Source organism: Athene cunicularia, assembly GCF_003259725.1.
Source record: "Athene cunicularia isolate RWA chromosome 15 unlocalized genomic scaffold, athCun1 chr15_part1, whole genome shotgun sequence".
Taxonomy (NCBI): domain Eukaryota; kingdom Metazoa; phylum Chordata; class Aves; order Strigiformes; family Strigidae; genus Athene; species Athene cunicularia.
Window position 1 is genome coordinate 15,703,102 of NW_020799121.1, and position 27,327 is coordinate 15,730,428.

The following is a 27,327-nucleotide window of genomic DNA, read 5'->3' on the forward strand; positions in this document are numbered from 1 at the left end:
GCCTTTTATGATCAAATTTATTTAATTAAATTTCATTGACTGTTTTACTGTAGGTCACACCAGAGACTGCCAAAGGAAACTAAACATTTTACATTCACTACAAGATTCTCTCAAATTTTCACAACTAGTCCAAAAACATGAAAGTTGAAGGTCCCTTGCCCTCGGTTCGCGTTAAGACTCACGTTAATGACAGCGGGACTCGCGTCCAGCACTGGAGAGAGAACTGAGCCCTTGGGTGCCAGGCGTGCAGCAGCCCTCGCGGCCGCACACGCTTTGAAAATCACACGCGTGTGTCTGCATGTCTCTACATGTATTTACAAAACCAACCTCCTGATGGTACAGAGGACAAATAACCATTTAACTGCTCATCCAAAGGAAAAAAACCAAACCCATAACACAAACAATTTTGCAGCACAGAGGGTAGGAGGGTGCAATTACAGAGAAGGGACAAACGGCCACAGCCTGGCAGAGCTGCACCGGCCCAGCCAGTGGCAGAGCAGACCCGGCCCACCCTGGAAGTTCAGGAAAATTCTGTCACTGCCCGTAATGGAAATCAGATCGCTCCTTTTGTAAGCCAAGTAGGTCCAAAATGATTCCAAAATACTTGGATGTATGAGATTATAAGGACGGAAGCCTAAGCAAGGCTTTGCCCTGCTGAGGTTTTCTGGGGATGCTGGGAAGAAACCAGGCATTAATAGAACTTTATCTAACTAGTGTTTTTTAAAATAATTTGTTTCTGATCTAGCAAGCATTTTGATAATATATATCTATGATACGTTCTGAATATTTCCTTAAAAAATGCTGAAGACATTTTCCCTATTTGAGAGTTATCTACAGGAGGTCTTTATTCTACCATCTTTCCTTTTATGTGTCTATTCCTAACAAATATCAGAGAAATACGTCAGATGCTACAATTTAAACTTTCATCATATCTGAAAGTATACATCTCTTTTAAAGTGTATTTTCAACATGAAAAGAGCTAAAATCACAATTATATTCCATTGCGCAATGTGTGTGAAATCCAGACCATTTGCACAGCTTCCAAAGCAAAACTCTGGAAAACAGCCATTTCATTCCCAGGAAGTTTTACTTCAGGGAAGGGCTATCACCACCCTCCGCTTCCCCTGCACGGCCTAAGAGTATTCTGCAAGTACTGTCAGTATCTTTGTCTAAAAAGCCAGCTTCTGGAAAATTTCAAGTTGCAATTATTTTATAAATCACAAGCCATTTTTCCTTAATCTTGCCAATTTTAATGAAGAAAAAACATTAGCATTTCAATGTACAAAAGTCCAAGAAAACATGATTATTTTTTTTTCTTTCAAATCAGTGAATGGGTAAAGTTTGGGTTAAACTTATTCAACAGTAAAAGTCTTCCAATTTCCACTAATAGAAATTTTTTTCTGATTTGACTATAGGATAATGACAATCCAGAAATAAATAGCTATAAATACATTCATTGTTCCTATTCCAAAAATAATCACACAGGGAAGACACAAAACTGAAATTAACTTATTCGAATCTGTTCCTTTACAATGAGATATGGGCAAGTTATAGCAGAGTGACTCGAGACAGGAAAAAACCAAGTAGGGAATAAATTGGTCCAGTATTGACATTCATGAAACATACCAGTTAGCATAATTCTGCAGTTAATTCATCCTTTAAATGACACTACTCAGTTGATTTTTATTTGCTTCAGGTATACATAATGAAAGCAGTTTCCTTTGAATCTTTGCTGAGGACAGGTATAGTACCCTGGAGACACTGTAACAACCCCCTTCAGTATGCATGTGCGTATATATAATTATATACAAATAATCATGCATCCACACACACATTTGTATATCAACACTGCATGTGACGGTTAAATCCATCATCATTCATCATTGGCAGCACTTGTTCCTCTGACTTGGCCTTGGTTACGTAACTGCGGAGAAAGAAAACACACAATTTAGCATTACTATTTTCCTCAGACAGTAAGCTCCAAGCAGGCAGTTCTATTATCTCCAGGAAAAGAGGGCCGGGCAGCCAGAGCCCAGCAGGCCGGAGCTGAGCCCCCGCAGCGACGCCAGCCGGGGCTCTGCGGAGCCTCACCCCATCCGCGGGGCTCGGGGGGCTGGGGCTGGGCCCCCGCGGCGCTAGCGCGGTCACGCCGGCAGGGAAGCCCTGGACACAGACACTCCACAGCTTGCCACTCGGGGACAACCTGCTTCCCCCAGTGACAGTTTTAACACAGTTTGGCATTTATAAACGTCTGCTTGGAGCTGGATTTCAAGAACTCAAGCTCTGAAGATGACAGTCCACAGCTGCCCTAAATTACGTGGCCCGAGTCCACGTGTCACTTTGCTACCGAGTGTGCAGCAAAATGATGGTCCCTGACTCCTCGGGTTTGTGCCCAAACGACTACCTGCAGGCTCAGGGCGCAGTGCCGGCGCGGCGACCACAACAGGTCACATGCTTGGGCTCTCTGGACTAGGTGAGCACGGAGAGCCAGGCCACGTGGCCGAGGCCTGGGGCGTTCTGGCACCGACCGAGCACGGCCCGGCCGGCCACGGCGCCCGCCCGAGGAGAGGGGCTGGCGGACCCGCACACACCAGGGGCCATCTCCAACTGCTGACCACCAGGTTATGGCCCGGGAGGGAGGTACGGCCCGCAACGGTCACGTGTCCATTTAGAGGATTTCTGCCATCAAATCCCATCCATCAGAACATTAATCACTTTTCTCCCTTTCCATCCAGCAGTTGACTTACACAGCTTGATTTGCCTCAGAACCTACAGAGAACTCCTCTAGACGTCAGCAGCCAAAGTGCCTCGAACGGAACCCTTCTTACGCATCTAAACGTAAAATAAAACCGTGAGCTACCACATAACGGACCTGTCACGCTGTTGGTTAGTAAGAGAGAAGTAACGATCTACACGACCAGGACTGCCCTTCCCTGGCCAGGACCAGGACCAGCCTCAGCTATAGCTGAGGGGTTTTGGAGATGGGGTACACAGTATTTCTTTTTGGTGAGGAAGCCTGGGAACCATGCAGCAACTCTAAGTGATGCTTCTTAAATTTCTAACAGCCCGTGATGCTTCGGCACGGAGCCACACTGCTCAGGATACCCAGCGTGGCACTTCCACCCTCACAAAGACAGGAGGTGGGTCAGTCACAGTGCTCTGGCAGGGTCAGGTGCTTTTTGACTATGCACTGATTAGCTGATGTTAATGAAGCACAGGTGCTCCTCATCTCCCTGAGTCAGATACAAAAACTGAGTGAAAGACAAGGAAAAACAGTGAGAAAAGGATGGGCTGGGGTAGAGAAACCCTGGAAGAACACTGATGAGGACTCAGAGAGTAACAAAAAAGCAACAAAAAGCAGAGATCCTGACTATAAAAATCGACCTGAGATGAAAAACAGGACCAACAGAAGAACAGAAATGTGCACAGAATCCAGAGACAAAGATTAGCTCAAACCAGGAAGAAGAACAGGTGTTAATGAGAAAGGGAACAGCAACAGAAAGCAATGCATGTGAGAAAACGTACTGCTGCCAGTATTATTAGGCTCACATTCTGCAGTTGTTTGTCTTTAAGCATCACAGAACTGCACAGTGCAACACTGTCAAAAAAGCTGACTACTCCTCCGCAGGGGTGGAAGCAGGAGATATTCTTTGTCATATTAAGCACCTTATCATGCACCAAAGCGCTCGCTCCCCAGAGGTCCTGGCCATAAACCAGATGCTTTGTGCTGTACTTGGGACGTAATGAAAGTTACTGTTTAGCACAATGGATGACGTACTTGAATACGAGACATAAAACCAAATTATTTGGGATAAAATTAGCATTCATATTTTATTTGGTAGTGACATTTTTGCCTTTAGGTTATTCTCCAGTAATGCACTTCACCATAAACCCTTGAAATTGCATCGTTTATAGGTGTTTGTAGATACCCCTATTATAACAGTTGAGAAAAACCAAAATATTTTAACAGTAGGTCCCCACTCCTCTCATATTTCACAATGCACATAGAAAATCTGTGTTAGTGTAACTAATCAATACATTCCTCCTGTGGAAAAATGGACTTTTTCAACAAGTCATACACTTAAGTTCTGGATGCTAATGTCTTACACAACAAGCTATTTGAAAAACTATTTGCATTGCTTTGCAAAACAAGAAAACAGTAAATAAATATGTTTGATATTTAAGAATGAGGGTAAATGTTACATCCAGAAACACGTGATCCAGGTTTTGCTTAAGGTAAGAACTAAAAAAGCAGCAAATACTTCACAAAATATATTAAAAGTTACTTACCAGTGAGAAATGCGAAACAGAACTTTCTCTACAAGAAGACAAACATCCACAGTCCACAGAGACACAAAAGGGAAATTTTCTCATGCACACAGGTGTGTCAAGTGGTGCTTAGTCTCTCCAACACATACCTTGCATGCGCTCCTCACACTGCCACTATCCTGTCTCAGAGAATTTGGATGAAGTCCGTTTCACTCCAAATAAAGAACTATGGGTGTGCAAGAGGGAACCCTTCTGACCACCGTCAGTTACAGAGAGGAAAGTCATTACGCTTCCTCCTTCACAGACACCTAGGGGTAGGTGGCTCTAGAAACAGGTTCTGGCATAAAATAAAGAAGAAATCCATGTGATTTGAGAGAACACCTGCCATCATCAAAAATATCCAAATGCCAGCGAGAGCGCACAGGGTCTGCATGGGTGAGTGAACACCATCCTTTCCCAAAGCATATCCTGGGAGCTGCCAAAGCAGACAAACCCTACTACCTACTAAAAGGAAAGATGTGCTGGGCACAAACCACAAAACGCACTTCAGAGCTACTGTCAACAGTAGGTCTAAAGCACCAGCAACCTGTTTAAAGATGTCTGGCAGCTGAGATGAGTTAAACCACACAGAAAAGCAAGTTACAGCTGAAGACACGTCGTGTCTTGAAAGAACCAAGACAATGGAAGGCAAGTGACAAGCTGAAGGGGTTTGGGACATAAAACAATTGGCAAGATGGGAAGGAAATAGAACTGCAAACCCCATGACTGCAAAGAACTTAAAAACCAGCAGGATCTCAAATGAGAAAGGTCCATGCCAAAGGTCGTGCTCTGGAAAGACACTGCAGAAGGCAGCTTCCTGCCTAGGCCGTGGTGTCCCTCTACCTCCTAAAGGAAAGAGGAGAGAAAGTGCCCTATGGACGAGAGTCCTCAAGCCCACTAATTTTACACTATCTCAAGTCTGTTAATTCTACTGATTTCCTTTTTGCAGGTAATATTCTCAGTTTTGGTGTGCTAATCAAGATGAGCAGAACAGCTGTCATGTGACATGTGGAAGCTTGCCTGAAGACATGTTTGAAGAGAAAAAGCAATCGGATCCAATGGTGATTAGAAATGAAACAAAGCAAGACACATGACGGAAAAGCAAGATGACAGCTCTGAACTCTAACTGACAAGTGGTAAAAAGGCACTGAACAGGACTGTGCAATGGGTATGGTGCCATAAATAAAGAGGTGGTCAGGGCAGACATTCCGGGTTTGGTGACATGAGAAATTGACCTTACAGCCACTTCCAGCTTGACACAAGACAGTATGCAGAAGCTTGACATGCATGGCTCTGCACAGGAGAAGTACTAAAGGGGCTGTAATGTTCATCAGCAACTGTCCAAACACACACACGGGACAGACACAACATGACTTGCACCAATTCCCGAACAGAAAAATCTACAGGGAGATAGCACACAAACATCAGCCTTAAAAAAGCATTCTTACTGCTTCCAGCTCCTTCTGGGTTTCATCCTCCATTCTCCTAATGTCTTCCATAGTCAGATCAATCCACTTGTCAATCCAACAGAACAGCTGGCGATGAAAGTTGGTAAATATCCTTTTTTCTTGCTTTAAGAAGATAAACAAACATGAGATAATAGGGCGACATTTTACCAAAGACTGGTGAAGTGATTGCAGCTGTTCAATTCAAAGTGTTGTAATCTTCAGGTGCATGCTTTTTCACACTGCTACAGGTTCAGCCCCCTCACATTCCTGGATGCAATTTAAAGTAATCTCATTTCTCACGTGCTTTAACACAGAAAAAAAATGAACAAATTTCACTATCAAAAAAAAAAGTTTCAAGAAAGTTCAGCAATTCATGTTACTTGATAATGCTGAAGAACCCTTTTAAAATCTGTTCTAGCTCCAAGGTAGCACTAGATGGAATAAACGTAGCATCACAACTGGAATATTTTGCATGAACTGTACAAAAATCTATGACAGAACTGTCACAGTTTTTGTGCTGTTAAAAAAGCAAGAACAGGCAATTCCTAAAGCCAGAATGAAGCAAAAGGGGAAGTACTTCTGTCTCCAAGGATGCCAACTCAGCATCCCAGTAATCTCTGGCATCCAGTTTCAAAGGTACGACACCCCGGAGAGCAGATATTCAAGCTATGGATTCCATAGCCCCTTCGTTAAGGTACGAATACGTGTGCTCTGAACTGATCACAGTATTTTCCTCGCACCTCTTCTACTGCAATCGATAGGTTTCACATTGCAGACCACCTGCCATCCCCCAAACCTCACTCTTATGCCGAAAAACTGCCACTTGCCTGCTCAGTCCATCTCTAGCACCCCAGAATCTTCTAATGGGGACGTGGATGATGAAAGATGTGTCACATAAACCATCCAAGTTTTCAGAATTACCAGTATTGCTTCCGACTGCTCTGACAAAAGTAGCCATGTATATACAACACAGAAATCTATTTTACTGCCAGAACTCAGACTTCTGCGTGTATTCACCTACCCAGGCTGCCACCTAAAGTTCACATCTTGTTCACCTGCTTTCAGGTTTTGCATCGCTCAAGCTGCTGACTGGCCTCAAAACTGATGCTGATCAGATCTGACACACAGTTTGTGACCAGGAGCAGACAGAGATAACCTCCTCTAAAGAACCAGCTTCAGGTAAAGCAAGGTTAAAGAAAGAAAAAAGTCGTATCTTCAAATACTCCTCATCAGACCACAGAAACAGTCTTGGCTCTCCTGCTCGGCTTATTCCCTAAGGGTGTTCAGTTTGTGACGTGTGATGGGCAACTCCCCCCCGCCTGCCCCCTCCAATCCCACCTCCCCAGCAACATCCCAGCAGGGCAGAAGCACTTACCTTCTGTATAAAGTTTTCAACTTTGTTCTGCAGTCCCCACCATTTAAATTTGATAGTCACCAACTTGTAAGCACACATTTTAGGGCACTCTTCGTCAGTGGCTAGCTCTTTCTGTTTATGGATAATGGGAAGGAATGTTTAATTTTTTAAAAATTTACTTCAGTCAAATTAATGTAATTATTAGAAATTATAATTCTAAACACTATATTAGAATTATAAAGTCTATTATTAATTCATAGTAAATTATAATTACAAATTATAATTCTAAGCATGATTAGAATTATAATACTACTTAGAATTCTAAGTATTAGTAACTACTTAGCACCGTACTCGGAACACAGGGTAACAGGGATTAACAATAAATCAGGTTAAATCTGTAGAACAATTCCATCCATTCTGCAAACATGTACCATAAATCTTAGTCTTAACGTGGTTTTCATTTTCATGATTTCCACTGTAATATACTTTCTGACGCTTCAAAGGACAATGAAGCTTGATGACAATAGCTAGCACCAAATTATTTTTTACTTCTGGGTCTATTGTGCAAAGGCAATTATAATCTGAGTTGTACCAGGTTGCTGGGGACAATGGTGGAAAACACATGTACTAGAAAAGATTCAGCTCACAGAAAGCACGTAACCACCCCTCAAGTCTGCTGCCACAACAGCCTAAATCCGCAGCTTCTTGCAGTTCTGGTCTGCCCACGCAGACAGTGCCACGCTCCCCCATCTTCCTCACGTCCCCCCCTGCAGGCAGTGCCAGAGGGGTACGTCTTCACCCCAGAGCAGAGGCAATTTCCAGTTGTGGGGCACAATTTACATACTCATTTTTACAGAATGAATTGCAGACCTTCTGACTAACACTATGAGAAAAATTGAGACAGAAGTTCTTTATCATCACTGGCAAGAGGTGGCCCTAAGACCAACTAAAGCTCCACTTCAAAGACTGCTCGGAAGCAGCTCTGGCTCAAGGACTCTGTGCAAAAGAAGGATCCCCAGAAGAATGAACCAAGGGAAAATCAGGAGACACCCACCACCATTTCCTATAATTCCTAGGTTTCTGTTATAGTTCCTACATCCAAACGATTTTGAAGTACCTATAACATCATACACAGTGATTTTCCTACAATTCATGCAGTCAAATTTATGTAGTACAAGAGATCATAAGATGTTTTTAGTTAAACAGAGCATGGTAGGTTACTTCAAGCCTTGTAAAAGAGGAAAGAAAAATAAGGAAGAAAAAAAACCCAAAAGAAACACAAACCAAAAAAGGAAGCTGATAGTAGCTTAAAAAAAATAATAATCTGTGTGTTTGGCTTGAACAACAAGCAATTACTCTAAGAAGTCCACAGATTTTTATTCTTTATAGCTGCAACAAACTTCCAGGTAGAAATACTTTATGGCATTTTAAAGCTAGATTTCTTTTAACCATGGAATGGACTCCTCCTGTTGGTCATGCACACAGTAAAAAGATATATATCTAACCTATAAAAATCTTGGTGAACAATGCCAATTTAACACAGAATTTTTATCACTAATACTCATCACCAGAGAGCACTTAAATGAAAACCAATTATCCTCAGAAGACTGATGTTCTAATCACAAGTAAAAAAACCAAAGTGCTGCTGTTGTTTGGTGTTCCCAAACTGCACAAGTCTATGTCCAGGCATTAGTAAAAGGACAGAACTAAATGGAACATACAAATTGAGTGCTGCCAGTTCCAGACGTTCAAAGTTCTCCTTCTCATTTTACAGCTGTTTTTAGAAAACAAAACAGTAACTCCCCACTTTCTTTGGGTCGCACAGGCCCAAACAGGCCATTCTGCGCCAGCCTCTTGCTTCCTTCCTGAGCAGGAAGGAACAACAAACAGCTAAGGCAGGATGCACATTTTCAGCACAGTTTACAAAAATAACCCCTGTGACAATTTCACCCTGCTGGCAAGAATACCCAGCCCAGGTAGAAAGAGTATGACAATAATGGGAGTTGGAATACATGCCTTCCCTCATTGCCATCTCCAAACACACACGACGTGGGAAACGGGGACTGTCAGACACGCGGTCAGCTACTGACACTTAAGACACAGGTTAAGCTGCTGACAGCAGAAAGGTGGTGTACCTCCTGCTACTGCTCCCACAACCACGCCTGAGGATGGGAAATCAGAGACCGAGAGCTTGCTGGTCCAATGTATCCTGCTATAATATCTGACGCTTATCTTCCTGCTTTGCAAAAAACAGTGGTAAAATGACTCATGGTGACATCTAGAGTAATGAAGAAAATTTAACCTCTCAGAGCAAGTCCTTCACACTGTATTTTGAAAGAAACATTCCTGCTGTGTTTAGAACTTTTCTGGGTAATGAAAGACTGAATGCTTTTGCAAGAAAATTTAAGAAACTGGGGCACCATTTGCAACACGTTCAAAAAACCCTCAGCATTTACTTAAGCATAATTCATCACAGTACACACTAAACATAAGAAGTAAAATTATGCTACTGTCGATGAAAAATTTCATTTACAGCAATGACAAAAGCAGCAGACAGTACCTTTGCTTACTAACATATTCGGCATTTTAACTAAACACAAAAAAGAAAAGTATTCAACTTCTGCCCTCTGTTTTAAGACTAACATTGCTAGTGCTAGTCTCTAAGGAACCATGAACTTTTTTTTCTCCTGATAAAGACTTCATAAGGTTGTAACATCACTTCTTAGTACCTTCCAATTTGGTCCCAAAGGTCCTCTCTTCGTCTTAACTGACTGGAATAATGCAGGGTCTTCGTCAGCTTTGTAGTCCTACAATACAAAAAAAACCCTGAGAGTCAGAAAAAAGAAGAGATTCAATATCCCACTGAATTAAGCTTCTGTTCAAGACTACCAGACCAATTCTCCTGCGTGGTCTGGAGCAGGACAGGTGGAGCACATTTGTGAGGCTGACTTCAGTTCACGTTGACTACTCCATCACACCCACTCACTCCCTGCACACCACGGTGCTGTGTTACCTGCTCACACGACGGCAGCAGGCCAGGGCTGCCTTCCAGGTCAGAATCTCCTTGTGCTGCACGCCGTGTGACATAAGCACTATCCTACTGGCTTTGTAGACTTTTGTGGGGAAGAGAAAACACTAATACATCAACTAGTGTGCTAACATTTTCCAAGCCACAACACGTCTGCTCCTGAGAAAGCAGAGCAGAACAGGCAGAAGGCACAAGGGAGCTAACTTGCAAAATCAGAAACTGCGTAATCTCAGTCTGTGAGAAATCACCGGGCTAAGCACGGCAAGGGCAGGAGGCAGCGGTCCGAGGGGCAGAGCTTTACAACAGAGAGCACTGCTCACCAGGTCACACACAGTGGGAAAGGGCTGGAAATGACAAATGCTGCCAACATACAGGTTTACTTCATTTTACTGGTGAGGGGTATGAAAATGATTATTTGATAAAGATGCTACTGTGGAATTAGGAAAGAATTAAAAACTCTGACCTCAGCAACTGAGGACACATAAGGTTTATGCAATGTATGAAAACCACCAACCTAAAAATACCATTACACCCATGCAACCAAGGGGAGCTGTAAAAGTTTAAGTCACTTTAGAGCAGAACAAACGCTTGGTGGGTGCTACAGAAAAGCCCAAGCAGTTTAGCAGGGTTTAAGGTCTCATTTTTAAAAACAAATTTTAACAAGGATGAAATTTGCGTAACACAGAGTGAAAGAAATACCACCGTAAAAATAGCTACTGGCATCCCCCCCAACTCCTGCAGCAGAGTTGTTACAAGGAATCACATGCGTAAACTGCTTCTAAAAATGGATTAAACTTAAACCTTCACCTTTCCATTGCATTCCCCTATATTCAAAAGTAAGTACTACCAGCAGCAAGACAGAAAGAGTTGGCTGTCTGAATATTAGAACTGAAGCATCGACGTCTCTTCTGAGGCACACTGCAACCACTCGTCTCTGCTGCAGAGCAGAGTGCTTTGGAGAACTGGTTTTCCTAGACAATGGAGTTACAAAGTTCTTGTGGACAAAGGCATGAACATGTAAAATAAACCCAAAGACTGTAACATTATAGAGCAGGAATTGTCAGTTATTCGGAGACCAGGCTAATCTAATATCCTCTTAGTGGCAGTAACAGACACTTCACGGAGGATGCAGGAAACCCAAGACAGAGCTATCGCTCCAAGCAGCCAACAGTTTGGTCTTCCCTGTTCTGTGGGGTTTTTCTGGAAAGGAGATAAACTCTTCTGTTTAGGATCATATAACTAACTGGGTATTCCTCTCCACTTTTATTCTTGGCCTCAGTTACACCCTGTGGTAATTAGTGACCGATGAATTATGAACTGTGCAAAATTATTTTCCTCTCTTATTGTTCTGAAGGGATTTCACATTTATTTTCCATATTTACTCAGCAGAAAAATCCCAAACAAACCTGGGAAAAACAATCCACACGAAAGAATTCCAGTCAGTTCTCCGCAGCTCCATTTCCCTATTTTTCATGTTTAACTCACGTAACCTGAACTCAACAGAGGGTACCAGTGCACATACAACAGAGGCCATTACACACAAGTACTGAAGATCACGTGTAACACACCAGTTTTCAAATCTAGATTCTTCCATTAGCACGGAGGAACAAAAGCTACTTCTAGACTGAAATCCCAATTTCACAGAGCAAGACTACACAAACTAGTTATTAAGGCTTTCATAACCATTTTGACATTTACAATGCACTTTTTGCGAGCTAGATAGAACCAGAAAATCCAGGAGATCCTCTCAGAGGAATGTGGTTTCACTCACAGAAAAATCAGTTGTTATTCTCCGGTACTTTCTTCTCCCCATTTTTTTTCTTATTGTTCCCAGTTCTTTTAATGTACCTACCTATGCTATGTAGTAAAATAGGCTGAAGAAACCTTTTAATAGATTTTTCCCAGCCATTCTGTAATTAATATATCTAAAAAGCATTAACAGGTAGTCAGATAAACTTCCATATTAAACATTCAAATATATACTTTGAGAATCGAGCAAGTATTTCCTAGAAACGTTTGAGTCAAGACATTCAATCACATTGCTAATCAATATGTTTTATGAACTTGCACAAAATAGTGTTTTCCTCTATTTCCCCCTCTAAACTGAAATAGTGGTTTTATTTAAAGAACCCATATAACAGCCAGCCAGCTTTAGCAGGGCACTCCCAAGGGTGCTCAGATAATCCTTTATCTACCTCCTGGGGACAATTTGAGGAATCAGCATAAGCACTGTACATTAACATTGAAATTCAGCAACACTGAAATCGAAGTCCAGTCAAACTATTACAATTGCAGAAAGACTAACAGCAATATTTGTCATCTGAAGCTTAGTAAAAAACGACTTATTTATGATTTTACTGGAATAAAACACATGTCCTTTTCACAGACATTCATGAGAGCAGGTATCTCGTACGCCGCGTCAGCGCAGAGCACACAGCCCGAGCCCTCAGCTCCTGGCACACGTGAGCGACGCTCCGAGCACGGCAGCCTGCTGGCTTTGTTCACTCCGTCTCCTCCAGGAAACCAACGGGGAGGCGAGCTGAGGGCACACAACTTACAGTGCTCGCACCAGCTGTGGACCTCTCATCTCATTAGTTATTTCCAAATACTGTGGGTGAAGACAGCTGCAACCTACTCAAATCCTCAGGTCCTGCATATTCTGGAGACTGAATGTGATAGACACTTCTTTTTTTTTAGCAATCCTTGGGTGGAAAAAAAAACCTCAGCATTTTCTTTACAACTAAATCACTTAAGAAATATATATGTAAATACTACAGCACAGTATTTTTACAGAAATGTATTTAATCTTTTAAATTACTGATTATGACTGCTTTTTAATAATTTCACTCAAATACTAGATGGAAGACACCGAGAAAAGGATCAAACAAATTTCCAGTTAACGTTTTGTTCTAGATAAGCAATTCCTGGCATGAGTATTTCTGCTGTTTCTGGGTAGCAATGCCCTAAACAGAACCACAAGATACAAGAGCTTCCATATTTTAGTGCCAGTTTTGTAAATAAGACCAGGCACTGAGACAACCCTGAATTTCTTAGTCAGGCTGTCTGAATATCCCCAGGAGGTAGAGCTCAGAGCGTGGTGGTGCGGGCACACGGACACCCAAACCACATCCTTCGGTGGCTCCAGCAATCCCTGGAGGATGCTGCCGGGCCTGGTGTCCCAGCTGTAAGCACCCTCTCGCAGCACTGTAGGACAACATCGTAGCTGGGATGTTCTCAGAGCATCTCTGCTTTCTTTAGAGGGAACAAGAAGAAAGTGCAATAATTATAGAGATTGCCGTCGTGCTTCCACGGATCACTACAGACCGCAACAAACCAAACCTAAATGCAACAGAAGGACACACCAAGATGAGGTCAGCATTTGTAATATACTGGGATATAGGAGATCAGGAGAGAACATAACACAAAATATCTTCTGACACTAAAATTCTATGGTATTACGTTAATTTTTGGTACCCTTTTCTCTAGAACAATACTTTAGAAGGGGAAGAGATACAGAAGACAGCAAGAATGATTAACTACGGAACCAATTCCATTCAAATAACAAACAACCTTCCTTAACATCCAGTGTTGATCACTACTGGAAAAAGCACTGTTGTGGTCTGAAAACTTTGCGGTGCCAGTAAGAAAAGTCCACAGAAGGTTGGATGAATTACTCTGCATAAGATTATAATGTGCACGTACTTTGGCTAGGTAACATTACTTGTGACTAGATTACCTTTGTACTAGCTTATAACACTCAGGACAAAATCTGTTTCAAAGACCAAAACCCCTTCACTCTAGACTTGTCAAAGTAATTGCCATCACTCTTTACAGTCCCGTAGTCCCAGCGACTGGAGCAGACAGGAAGAATCAACATACTCTGAGAAGCTTAGAGGGGACTGATACACACCTCAACAGCAGCAAGACAGCCAGGGTTCAGCACACACCAAGGATGAAAGGCCTCAGCTCAGTTGCCATAAGGCACTGACAAAGACCTGCAATAAAATGGTTCCAAGCATGCTTACAATTACAGAAATTTAACTGATCTGCTTTCCTTTGTAAGCACTACAATGTGAAATCTACATAAAATATTAATTAAAAACCCCAGAACTTAAGAAGTCAGCATCCTTGCTTGAAGAAAGCTAAGGCAATGTCAGAAAACAAGACTTTTTCTCCACCAGAAAGACAGCACATCCATACAATGCAGAAGTACAAATGGTCTTGCCACATGATTAAAGTGAAATATACTTGGTGATTTTCTACATTTACACTGCCACCTTCTTCCTGAAAAAATAATAAAACAAAAATATCAAACATCACTGTTTCCAAGTAACAGACTGTTCACCCAAAATCCTCCCGAACTTTAATATTAAAAATGGCATTCACTAACAAAACTCGTACCCTAAGTACTTCAGACCTGTACATTATGGCATATATCACACAAGTTTATAGAAACACACCGTAGGATGCAATTTTTCAAATATGCAGCGATCAGAAAACTTGCTAAGGTAAGAACTTTCCTCACACATGCAATCGCTGATTTGGCATTTAAACTCACCTACGTAGGCAACCCTGATGCGCCTGTTTTACGCGGTGGAATTACTGGAGTGGATACCACCAGATACTGTGTTATCTGCCACCCCACCCCTCACTGCACAGGGACACAGGTAACTGTGCTCTTGCATTTAGGACTCACACAGAAGCACAGATAGAAACGCTGGGGGAAAAAAAAAAACGGTTATCTACAAGTGAAATGTAGGAGTGAAAACAAAAATTCAAAGAAAATAGGTGAGTCACAGTAAAGCTTTCTACACTGGAGACCACATACAGAATCTCTGAACCAAGAACTTTCAGGACTCAGTTAAGGACAGAAAAAAAGCCCTGTCTAGATTAAAGTTCAGATGGACAAGAGAGCATTGTAGGAACTCTTCTCAATAGACAAACCTCACCAGCATGCAAGGAAGAAGACTGGACTAGAGCCAAAGTACAAATAAACAACAGTTCCTTGCAGAGCTTAAGGAAAATATCTGTTCAGCAAGAGCTTAACTCCTGACAGAAACAAGTCCTTCTTAGGAAGAAAAACAGGCAGCTGTTAGAACAAATATCACAGCTAAAAAACCCCGAAGCCCTCTTGAAAGTTAGACAGGTAAAACATCATTACGCAGCAGCATAACAATACAGAGGAGCTAAAAACCATTTCAAAGAAATACACAAATATCCTTTCTTAGGCAGTTCCTGCACAAAATCACAATACAATATGCATGGATGCAACAAACCGTTATAAAGAATTATTTAGAGATACTGTGAACCACATACAATAAAGTAATAATCACAACAAAACCAGAATCCAGGTGCTCCTTTACAATTTTCATTCTCATTTATAAGTCTCACTAAAAGTAATACCCATACTCCTGATAGCTCATCGTTCACTCTATCAAAGCATATATACAGGACAGAATGATTTTAAGAACATTTTAAACCTTAACATAAAAATTATCAATGTCTGATGCCTTATCTGCAAATTCATGAAAAAAAGCTTCCTGAACACAGTTGCATAACAGGTGCTGCGTACCAGGAGTTAAAGGTCTCCACGACAGAGACTGTTTCATAAGACAGATGGAAGATAGGAAGATTTATAAGCACCCAGGACAGTATGAATAAAGTCTTAGTTAGGAGATAGAAAACAGAAAGAGGGGAGGAAAGCAGGTATGTCCTATTTGTACACACAGAGGTTGTTCCATGGGATGTGCAGTCTAAGATGCATACTGAGAACAGCCAGCCACGGGCACTACTGAAGGAGTCTAGAGAAATTCCAAGCGTATACAAGTTCTCTATTTTCTAAACCAGTAAATAACATCCCAGTATGAAGAAAGGCCATTTCTGTAAGCAGGCTGAAGATTGGGATGAAGTAACAAGGTCATCCAACAATCACCGGGGCAAACACTTAATCATTTGCATCTTTATTCTAAAGAAGCACTGACGGAGACTGAACCATTCTTCTGTTCAAACACAATAATTCAGACAAGCCTTTTTCGATAATGCACTTTCGATAAGTCCAAGGCAGTGCAGAAAACTGAAGTCCAACAAAAACCTGGTTTAAGTCAATAGGGCTTTCTCATGCTTCTTCAAAAAGAAACATTCTTGATTTTTTTAAAAGGAACTAAGAGGTGTGTTCTGATCCTTTTGCTAATACAGAGTCCACTCTATGACCTCGATAAGATGTTCCAAGACTGTTACCAATAAAACACATGATGATACTAAGCTTCTGGACTAATAATATGGATTTTTAAATGCCTATCACATGATAAATTAAGTCCAAAATGGGAGAGATCCACCTATCAGAAAATCCGCTCTTTCACTGAAGAATCTTCTAACACCCTTTTACAGACTACGAATCAAGAGCATTTCCTATGTTGCATTATATTTCTTCAAACAGTAAAACAAAGGGTAGTACTTACTGCACAGCACATAGAAATCCTCTCTTAAGGCAGGCATTAATTTGACTGATTTGTATAAAATTGTATTTTTAGAACTTTGTCTCAAGTAATATAATAAATACTCACTATGACCTAGAACAAGACACTCACTTTCTTTATTGTACAAAAATAGCTATAAACCTGATTTCAATTTCTTTGTTTTCACTACACTCTACTTTCTTACAAATAATTTCCAAAAATGTAGCCTCTTCTGATGTTAATTGAGTGTTCACTTCTGCTTACTCTTTGAAAAGTCCTAGTCTCCTGGGAAGTGACTTTTATAAACAAATCACATAAAGTTACATGGATTGTATGCTGGAGATGATTAAGGGAGGACAAGGTTAAATTTGTATCTAAAGAAAGCCACAGATGTCAGCCGAATTATTTCTATACGTACTTAAATGAGCATGAGTTAGCATATGCATGACATTAGTATCTTAAAGAAAAGTCCTATTTTTATATTTATGCTGACTGCAGTTCTGAAACTAAAGTAACTGCTACACTACAATGGGTTGGACAAGGTTCATTCACTGAACAAAAGGATAAGTCTTGAATATATGAAAACTTTTATCAAAATTGCTGGATCTTATAAATGTAGTTCCATTCTTTCAGTCACACTGTTATCCAACACAGTACATTTTCCCAGCAAAACTATGACTGAGAAAATAAGTGTACAAGTAAAACTTTCCTTTGGCAACACTGACTATTCCTTTTCCCTAAAAAAGTGAGTACACCAGAACACCCACGGAGCCACTGAGGATGGTAATTCCCAAATGGCAAGCATCATGACAAAAAAGAATGCTATACCGCACACATGATGTCAGAAACTACCCAACAGAGTGAACTAGTGACTGCTCTAATATCACTAACAAATATCAGGATTAGAAAGCGTAAGAAAAAAAAAATCTCTGGACAGACAGAATACATGGAAAGCAGCTGATGCCTTCACAGGGGATGTTCGGTTTCCAAACCCAGCAGCTTTCTCTACAAAGCATGAAGATCAGGGCAATTTTGTTACTACAATGTAGCTGAGCTTCCAAAAAAAATTCCTCGAGTTCCATTACCTAAACTTCATAAAGATATTAGCGTAAATGGAAAGTCTCTCATGGAGTCATAAGCAGTAAAGAAAGAGAAAACAAAGGCCTGCAAATTTTTGTAACAGAAGAGGCTACAAGTGTGGGTCCCAGAGAATTTCTGCTAACTAATCCTTAACTGCCTAGGAAAGGGGGCAAAGGAGTGGAGAGGAAAGGGTGGCAGCCTACAGATAACTCGGTTATCAAAGTCTGCGTAAGAGTTTCAGTACAAAGTCACTCTTTGTTTAATGGTCAGGACTTTGCAAAACTGAATTCCTGCAAGATGAAATGGAAATGAAAATTTGAATCACATGGTGAAAATTAGTTCCAAGTATTCCTACACAATGATGGGTTATACTGTGAGTTGAGTTTGAAAATTCGTTCAAAATATTTGCTAAAAGTACAAGTGGTGTCAGAAGCTGCTAAGAAAGAGAATGTAGAAACATCTGAAGAGACTTAAGACTCTGGATTAAATCACTCTCCACTCATAGTTTTGATACTCTGTAGGTCAGATATACAAAAGAAAAAAAGAAAAAAAAAAAGAGGATAATGGTACTGAAAATAGTTCCAAGGACTTCCACACATGAAGAGGCTTCTACATGAAGATGGGCTTAAAGGGTAAGGGTCCTCATCGTAGTAAAGGGAAGGTAGGGGAAGGATAAGAAAACATGATCAAAATCTGTAAGAAATTGTACAGAAAATATAAATAGTAAACATTCCCCCCCTCCCGCCATGAATTATATTATCAGTCAGGCAAAAAGGAAGTACTTTTTCTCCCTATCATCTAACACTCTACAGAGTTCATGATGCCATAAAGGTCAATGGGTTAAAAAATGGATTAGATGTGCTCATGGGCATACAAGTGGCAAATAAACACAACAGGCCAGAGAAAACCATTAGCTCTGCAAGTCCTTTAAATACAGATTGATCTTTCAGGGATACACATTTCCCGTCTCCCACGTTTCTATCCTTCCACGAGTAGCTGCTACCAGCCACTAACAGGATAGGTGCTTAGACAGATCTTGGTCCTGCCCCTCGAACACAAGTCCCCTGGGCACAGCGCCGTGCGCCAGCCCAGCCCCACGGAGCCGCCGGGTCCCGGACTGGTTTGTCCTGCCAACGGACAAACACTTCAGGGCACACACAGGAGTAAGCACAACCCTTTGTTTACCTAGACTGTGATCAAGCAAGCACTCTGACAGACAACAGCACTGTAGCTGCCTGCCACAATTCCAGGCGTGGAACAGGGGAGGCACAACAGCCATTCACCTGCCGGTTCAGCTCTAAGGTCATATGGAACATCTGGAAGAACAAGGGGCAGCAAAATCATTCCTCGCTGCCTTAGAATAGGCAAGACACATCTAATTTGGGTTACCAGGTTGGAGGTTCTCCACACAATGCATTCTCACACGTGTAAACCCACAGATCATCTGTTAAACACCAGCCGAGCAAGAGCACAGGTTATACACCTATGTTGGGAATGCAAACGGAAATTTATGAAGCAGGAACCTTTCCCCCTCACACAACACAGCCTTTCCCCTCCTTCCTCTACCTTCCTGCAAAGGAGTTCTCTCCCCATGATATCCAAGTATTTATTTTCAGAAAATAACAATTAAATAAAGACTTGTAATCGGGGGGGTGGGGTGGGTAGTGATAGGACAAGGGGTAACGGTTTTAAACTGACAGAGGGGAGATTTAGGTGAGATCTGAGGCAGAAATTGTTCCCTGTGAGGGGGGTGAGGCCCTGGCACAGGCTGCCCAGAGAAGCTGTGGCTGCCCCCTCCCTGGAGGGGTTCAAGGCCAGGTTGGACGGGGCTTTGGGCAACCTGGGCTGGTGGAAGGTGGCCCTGCCCGGGGCAGGGGGGTGGAATGAGATGATCTTTAAGTTCCCTTTCAACCCAAACATATGCCTATGTGCTGGTTAACAAAACATTGACAATAGAGGGAAAAAGAATGGGAACCATTACAAATATTGTGTTCTCCTGTTAGCAAAATCTCAGCGCAACAGAAAAAGCTTAATTGGAAATCCCTTCATGTATTTATTTCAGTAGAACTCCATCCAATCACATTCAGGGTACCAGTGTCTTTTTTGTGCAAAGTGCTGTTGAAAAGGCAAGCTGAAAGCGTGCATGCCCAGCACTAACTTTGCTACACTCACTTCATCCAGCCATCTCCTTCCATCACATGTACGCAAGCTAACACAGAATGCAGGCAATCCTGGTAAACACTCCTCCCAAATTTATACCTACGCTCTGCATACAAATTCACTGAGTAACCATGTGCTCTTACTAATAAAATCCATCCTTGTAAATTTTTGCTTCTTCTATCAAGATATTAAGCTTCAAGTTCTCAGGGAAAAGACCACAGACTCCTGGGTGCATCCAGGACACTTACATTTGTCAAACCAACCGCTAAAGATGAAACTGAAAAAGTAATCCCACAGCTTTCAGAAGAGATGATCAGTTCATGTCTTGAGAACTACTGTGATGAACAAAGTTTAAAAATATCAAAAAAAACAGGTCTAGATTTCAGTGGCAAAGCCTGACTGATCCTTTTGAGATTGCCGTAACCCCAGAGTGAAGGATGTCTGGAGACACAGAATTTTTGAAAAATTTGTAACCAAGAAGTAGCAGCAGAAGCACAGGAGTAGCTCGGTGGAGACCCTGTGCTCTGTCATGCAGGACAGCTGGGATGGATTCTTGCCCTTGGTCTCACACACCAAGATAAGCACGTAAATGCGTGCTTGACCAAATCAATTACTTTATCTACAACTAAAACCAACATTTGTACCAAAAGTCTGTTGCCCTTCACATCTTAGTTGTGCAACTGGAAGACAGATTCAGTAGACTGAATTGTAAATGCATTTACTAAGTGTGGAACTTTGGAATGAGTGACTGACTCCAAACAAATTTCATTAATCTGCTGGGTAAAATCCATACCATTTTAGTTTATTCACAATCAACACAAAGCATCAATGGAATCAGCTGCATGCTACATCCACATCCCAATAGCAGAGCATTTACTTACTCCTGGTTCTACTTGAGTTCTATCTGCAATGTCAATATGGACAACTTCAACATTCTTCCATGTGTTTGGATCTAAATTGTGCACCTGCAAAAAGAGAAAAAGGAATCATTGCCACGCTGACACCCTACACAGTGCTGCACCTTATGCAGAACGAACGTGTGACATGGATTTGTTTCTGTATTTCATAGAAGTCCTCAAAACCTTCCTCTGACTTTCTAAAAGCGAACAGTCTCCACAGTTACAGTTTAATTCACTCACTAACCAATTTTAAACCAGCACAAAGCCTTCATTTCTTGTGCATTCAGAAAACTTGGATTAAAGATTAAGCTGTATTCTTCTGTCATATTCGTTAGTGCTAATGAAATCAAGCCCTAATTAGAAGCATTACCCATTCAGTAATCTGCACGAGCTTTTTGATCTGGAAAGAAGCTGCACAAATTCCAAAGTGTAAATGTGGCAGGTTTTTCAGTAGCCTGACTAAATCTAGTAGGTTCCCTAAATCACAGGGATGCCTTTAACATGGAGCAGAGGAAGTGTGCGTGGTGTGACGGTACAGAAGGGTCTGAGGATGTGCTCAGCTCCACGCCCAGTCTGCCTGGCACACCCGAACCTACCGCTACAGCAGGCAGAGCTCTCCGAGAAACACCCTCCTCCTCTGTAGCACATCCACTGCCACAGTTCACCCTAGCACCGAAAATATACTGACAACTATTCCTTTGTGGATGGTTTATAAATATGTTTGTCACTACAGATAAAAAAAAATGTCTCCTGAAGAGGCCTGTGAACCAAATCAACTGTCTAGGGAGGAAAACAAGAGTATCGCCAGCCTGGAACATTTACAGAAGCAGCTTCAATATGAAACTCTACAGAAGTGAACACAAACTGCAACAGCGCTGTGAAACCTGTTGTGAAACCTGTTTCCAAACCTGTCAGCCTGAGTAGCACTAGCATGTCTAAGGTAAAAGATCATGAAACTATGAAGAATTTACTGACAATCTATTTAAATATTTGAATGAGAATCAAGCACCTGCACTGACCTCAACATAAACAAAAGACTTTTCGCGTTCTTCCATCTTGTTAGACAAGACAGCTTAAGCACCTTAAAAGGATCTGAATAATCCATTTTTTGTTTTACATTAATCACTTGTAGGGCTTTGACTTTATGTAGTAATCATCCACCATTACCAGGCACAGAATACTTTATCTGGATGACTATGTGTTGAAAAAATTACTAATGCTTGGTATCCCAAATCCCAACTCACGTTCTCTGTTGTCCCCAAATCTGGTTTATGCCAGGTCTCAATTTTTATGAAGAAGTCATCTTTCATGTATTCATTCTGTAAGATTAAAATCAAAAAGCATGAGTCTGATTATTACCTCTCTGCTTGAAGTTTAGATAAATGGTATTTACAAATAAGTCACTACTAAGCCTTAACTAGGAACACATTCTATTTAAATTATAAAAGAAACAGGCCCCTTACCTACACAAATAGGTATAATGAGATAACTAATATCTGAAACTTAAGTATCAGCTACAGCAGCAAGGACTACACTAAAATGAGTCACATTTGAGAAACCCAACCCTAACTCTCTGCACACAAATACAAATAATACTGTCATTTATTATCCTTTTCCCCCGCCCCCCCCTCTATTTTTTTGGGGGGTGTGGGGGTGTGGGGGTGTGTGTTGGAATGAACGACAAAGCCCATCCAGTCCCACCCCCTGCCCTGGGCAGGGCCACCTTCCACCAGCTCAGGTTGCCCAAAGCCCCGTCCAACCTGGCCTTGAACCCTTCCAGGGAGGGGGCAGCCACAGCTTCTCTGGGCAGCCTGTGCCAGGGCCTCACCCCCCTCACAGGGGAGAATTTCTGCCTCAGATCTCATCTAAATCTCCCCTCTCTCAGTTTAAAACCATCACCCCTCATCCTATCCCTACACCCCCTTGAGGACGAGTCCCTCCCCCCTTTCCTGCAGCCCCTTTCAGCCCTGGGGGGCCGCTCTAAGGTCTCCCCGGAGCCTTCTCTTCTCCAGCTGAACCCCCCAACTCTCTGAGCCTGTCCTCACAGGGGGGCTCCAGCCCCCCAGCATCTCTGTGGTTCCTCTGGCCCAGCTCGAGCAGGTCCGTGTCCTTCTGCTGTTGGTGCCCCAGAGCTGGACCCAGCCCTGCAGGGGGGTCTCCCAGAGTGGAGCAGAGGGGGAGAATCCCCCCCTCGCCCTGTGCCCACCCTGCTCTGGGTGCAGCCCAGCACATGGGAGCCTTTCCACAGGCTGGATAAAGCAGGTTAATATTAAACTCAGAAGCCTCCTTAAATAGGTCACCAACATAAACACACAGGGAAATAAAGTCTTGATCTCTTGTCCATGCATCTTAAACAAAAAAACAAAACACCCCAAACCCCCAGCTATGATGATCCATTTAGATTCTCAGTTAACCCATTGTAACCAAGGCAGGACTTTATTATACTTTACAGAAATGGGATTTCAGACAGTCAGGGACTAATTTTGTTTCATTGCTCTTCCTGCATTCAAGAGTGCAGAAACCTCTGATCTGGCTTTGCTCCCTCCTCCCCCTCTCTTTTTTAGCATGATGTGTTGCCAGGACAGCAGGACAGACATTATGCAGCTGTAATGGTAAAGGCATAAAAGAAGATGTAAAAACTGAAAGCATTTCTCTGACAAATTACAGCTCTTTCTAATTATAGCCATGTGCAGACAAATAAAGTAACACGGAGATCTATGCCAGAAACCCTGGCAAGGCACAGATAAAGGCTGGAGTTAGCTTGCTAGAGTCAGAATCAGTTGCAGCAGTAATAGCAAACAAAATATAGTTCAAAAAAACCCCAATAGGAGTGGTAGTAATTCAGATACTCACCGTCACAACTGGTCATTGGAAATACATGCAACGAAAATGAAAAGGAAACACAAAGTGTTATTAGACACAATTGTTTCTGAAAAGTCTCACACATAATGTTTGCTTCACAGTATAAGGAACATTCAAACTTAGACTAACAGGATTTGTGTGCACCAAGCCAGAGCTCAGCAGACTGGCTTGCTAGCCTTAACCGTAGAAGTTTGTTGTAGGATACTTCACGCTATTCAACGGAAACACAAGCCAAATAGAGCCTACTCTCAGAACTTAAGCAACTGACAGTATTAAAATAAAGCGGTCGCCTTATTCTAACAGACTACGAAGAATTAAATTCTTTTCACAGGTTCTGTTCTAGACCTTAAGAGAAACACCTCTTTGGTCTTGCCCCAGGGACACTGGATACACAGCACTGAGGTTGCTCTCCAGAAGCACCTCTCCTTTTCAAAAGAGGAGACCTTATGAATGCAACATTAAATGGAGAATTTATTTTCCACCTGATAGCACCCTCTTTTCTCCTAAACCAATTAAGAACATCCCTCAACTGAACACTGACAGCAAAACACACAAGGGGAGACCTACTTGTTCTACAGTAGGGGTAGGCGTTCCAAGCCTTCTCGTGGAACACCAGGGAGCCTTCTGGAGCAAACATCCTTACAAAACCAGGAACTTTACTGTGAAAAACAAACATCGACATTTTAAAAATTTTTGCCAGCTGAAATTCCTCATTGATTTCTTCCACGCTAATAAGAAATGCACATTCTGCCTAAGCACTTTTAACAGTTACGATGTACAAGTTATCCACAGTTAAAATATGCAGGAACCCCAAACACGTTACTGATCACAAAATAGTTAGGAAAAAAATGGGAAATGGAATAATAAGATAATTGAGAGTGAGTTATAAATTAATTAGGAAGCATTAAGATCACGATGACAGTTATGGTTTCTTTTCTCTACTAGAACAGCAAGGACACCTGTGGAGGGAGAGCACTGCCCAGCAGATCTCAGTCCCGAGCTCCCCAGAATGGCCTCGGGCAGCGCCCACGGCACCTGCACCGCCCGGGGATCCCTCAGCCACCTCCGCCTGCACCGCCCGGGGATCCCTCAGCCACCTCTGCCTGCACCGCCCGGGGATCCCTCAGCCTCGGTGAGAGAACTGCCGCTCCCCGCAGGCAGCAGAATTACCATCTCTGACAACTGCCCTCTCTAGTCCAACGGAGTGCCCATGGCAGTTGCCAGAAACTTGGGAAAAAAAGCAACAAAATCTGATACAAGAGAAATTTGGTATTACCTAAGAGAATGCTTGAGCCCTTAGGGAGGTGAGTTTAAACAAACTGCACGTACACGCGTACAAGGGACAGAGTTCAATCTGTGTAAGCGTTTCATTCTAAATTTTTCTCCAAGGATGGTGAATAACTTCCTGTCCTTTTTTCTTTTAGATCCAAGGAAAAAAGCCAACTGACGGTTCCTTTTTTACATTGCAGAAACCTCATGGCCCACTCATCTGGGAGTTCCCTTTTCCCAGAATAGGCAAACACAGTTCCTTCAGCCCTTCCACACGAGTCACGCTGCCCACACTTCTTTCTACCCTCTAGTCTGTGCACATCTGAAAGTCCAATGCCCAAAGCCAACCAGAAGGAACCGCGATCCACAACCCTGCATGCACAGTCCTACACAACACAGCCCTGAGGACACTCTGCCCTGGGTTTACTTTCACATGGCCGAGGCACGCAGCATTCAGCTCCTGAGCGTGCTGCTCTTCAGCGTTTATCTTTGTGCCCCCCCAACTATAAACATATTCAGTTCTTCAACTTTTTAGATTTTTTTTCCCCAATTATAAACATTTGGAATACTAATCCTCACAACTTGACAACATATTACAGATCCTAAGGATATGGCTGCATTTACGGTACTGCAGCCTTCCGGAGTAACACCGACTGTTCACCCCTAGAGGTTCAGAACCCACAGGGGTCAGTTTTCCAAATAACCCAGGTTTTACCCACTCCGAAAGGCACATAACTTCCAAAAATATTGTTTACCTTACTCATTCTCTTTCAGAAAAACATTACACTACCACACTACAAGAACTTGTGTGATGCCTTATAGAGTGTTTTTAAAGAACATTCGGGCAATAAAAACTCTTTCTTAAATGCCAGATCACATAAAAACATTCTTCATTAATAATGCAATAACCATTCTCCTTTTCTCTATCCTTCTGCATCAACAGTCCTGTCCTCTGGGCTGCCCTACAAAGCACCTGTGATACCGAGCCCACTGTTCTGGCTATATACCAAGAACTGACATTACTCCTACTTAGAGATGTACTTGCCTATTCACAGATGGGACATTTTGCATGGTGCTCCATTACACTAGCCCACATATTTAAAATCCACTGTATTTCACATGTTTTCCCACTCACCAGAACATTCGTGTGCAATTCAGCAAATTACAGTGTGGCAGAAAAATACAAGGAAGTAGCCCAGAATAGTAAAGAGCAGAAGGCTGCCCTCACTTTTAAACATTTCTCACTCAACATCAAGTGACCACAATATGTACCAACGTTTTTCTCACCTCTTTAAATGATAAATTTTGTGAGTATATTGTCCCTTCTCGCCGTCCTTTTCATAAGGCTCATTTTTTAAGACTTGAATTCCTTCACCACCTCCTGTTTCATTTTTGCTAGCTTCTGCCACAGAATAAAGTTGCCCAACTTGATACTGAAAAGAGAAATAGTTTCAGTATTAAAGTCAGCCAAAACTTTCAATGAATAAAAAAATATAGCTGTTTCTAGTGACAATCTAGTAGAACAAGCAAAATTACCAGAAAAGTAATATACATATAAAAATATTAAGTATGACAATCTGCTGGCAAAATCTGATATTAAGTTTGACAATCTGCTGGCAAAATCTGTCTGCAGTTCACAAGCATCAGGTCTATAATCAGCTTGTTTCGCATTAATGCAGCATGTTGGTATACCATACCAAATATATTATTCTTCACTTTTCCCAGTCTAAAAGCAAAGTATATATGTTGTTCTTAATTGCATAAAAAATGTAATTTTCAGTTTACAGATTTTTAAATTACTGATTCCCAGCTGTGAGCCTCCCAAATTCAGACTTTTAACCAGCTAGACACTGCCCTCGCAGCACCCATAAAATGGGACCTGCAGGAGAACACAAGCTTAACACTCTCCCCCAGAGGGACGTTCAGGCACCCTGTCGTGGCTTTCCATTTAAATTGCTGGCTTCAGACCTTGGACAATGATTCCTACCTTTGCCTTTAGGAAAAGCCTCAGAGTCACTCAATGCCTTGATCAGCAGGCAAATTCTGCTGCAGTGCAGAATTGCACAACTTTATTTTCTTGTTAGCGAGCTGTGGAGTGGCTCAGAAACAACTCAAGGTCCTTTGCCTGCAGGCACATGCCTCCTTTGAAATCCATTGCTCTGCAAGAGGTTAACTCTGCTTGGCTGCTGGTTACGCATGTGGGAACTTACCCTGGCAGACTGCGGGCCACAGACAGGAAACCTTCGGATCCAGGCTAGTCAGATTGAAATAAGACACTAACATCTTCCCACCCATCACCCCAAAACAAAAGCAGGTTGGATGAGGACGTACCTCTTGCACTGAGCAAGGTAAAACCACTCGGCTGAAAGAGGAAAAGAGCAAGTTCAACAAAATTAATATTTAGGCTTAATCTGCAGATAACTTATAAAGACATTCAAGAAAGAAGTGTCAAAATGAGTTAATC

The 27,327-nt window shown here is 42.0% G+C and overlaps 1 protein-coding gene across 2 annotated transcripts; it reads right to left on the bottom strand.

The window, feature by feature from the left end:
- PITPNB (phosphatidylinositol transfer protein beta) lies at nt 1-27,327 on the bottom strand. 2 transcript variants are annotated; one of them, XM_026859674.1, is made up of 11 exons: nt 27,195-27,327; nt 26,151-26,296; nt 24,162-24,253; nt 23,586-23,593; nt 21,977-22,051; nt 20,715-20,798; nt 9,840-9,917; nt 7,132-7,242; nt 5,757-5,879; nt 2,748-2,832; nt 1-1,924 (listed from the first exon to the last, which is right to left on the bottom strand). In XM_026859674.1, exons 3-10 carry the CDS (start codon nt 24,229-24,231, stop codon nt 2,785-2,787), a joined length of 597 nt encoding a protein of 198 aa, XP_026715475.1. In that variant the 5' UTR covers nt 24,232-24,253; nt 26,151-26,296; nt 27,195-27,327; the 3' UTR covers nt 1-1,924; nt 2,748-2,784. The 2 variants fall into 2 exon arrangements, with proteins under 2 accessions (XP_026715475.1, XP_026715474.1); XM_026859673.1 differs by lacking the exon at nt 2,748-2,832.

Excerpts from the sequence above, each read along its gene's own strand:
- PITPNB (XM_026859673.1), bottom strand. The coding sequence starts at position 24,231 with ATGTTTGCTCCAGAAGGCTCCCTGGTGTTCCACGAGAAGGCTTGGAAC. Across the intron at positions 20,799-21,976 it reads ATTTGGGGACAACAGAGAAC|GTGCACAATTTAGATCCAAA; the intron begins GTGAGTTGGGAT and ends CTCTTTTTGCAG. Across the intron at positions 7,243-9,839 it reads CTTTGGGACCAAATTGGAAG|AAAGAGCTAGCCACTGACGA; the intron begins GTACTAAGAAGT and ends ATCCATAAACAG.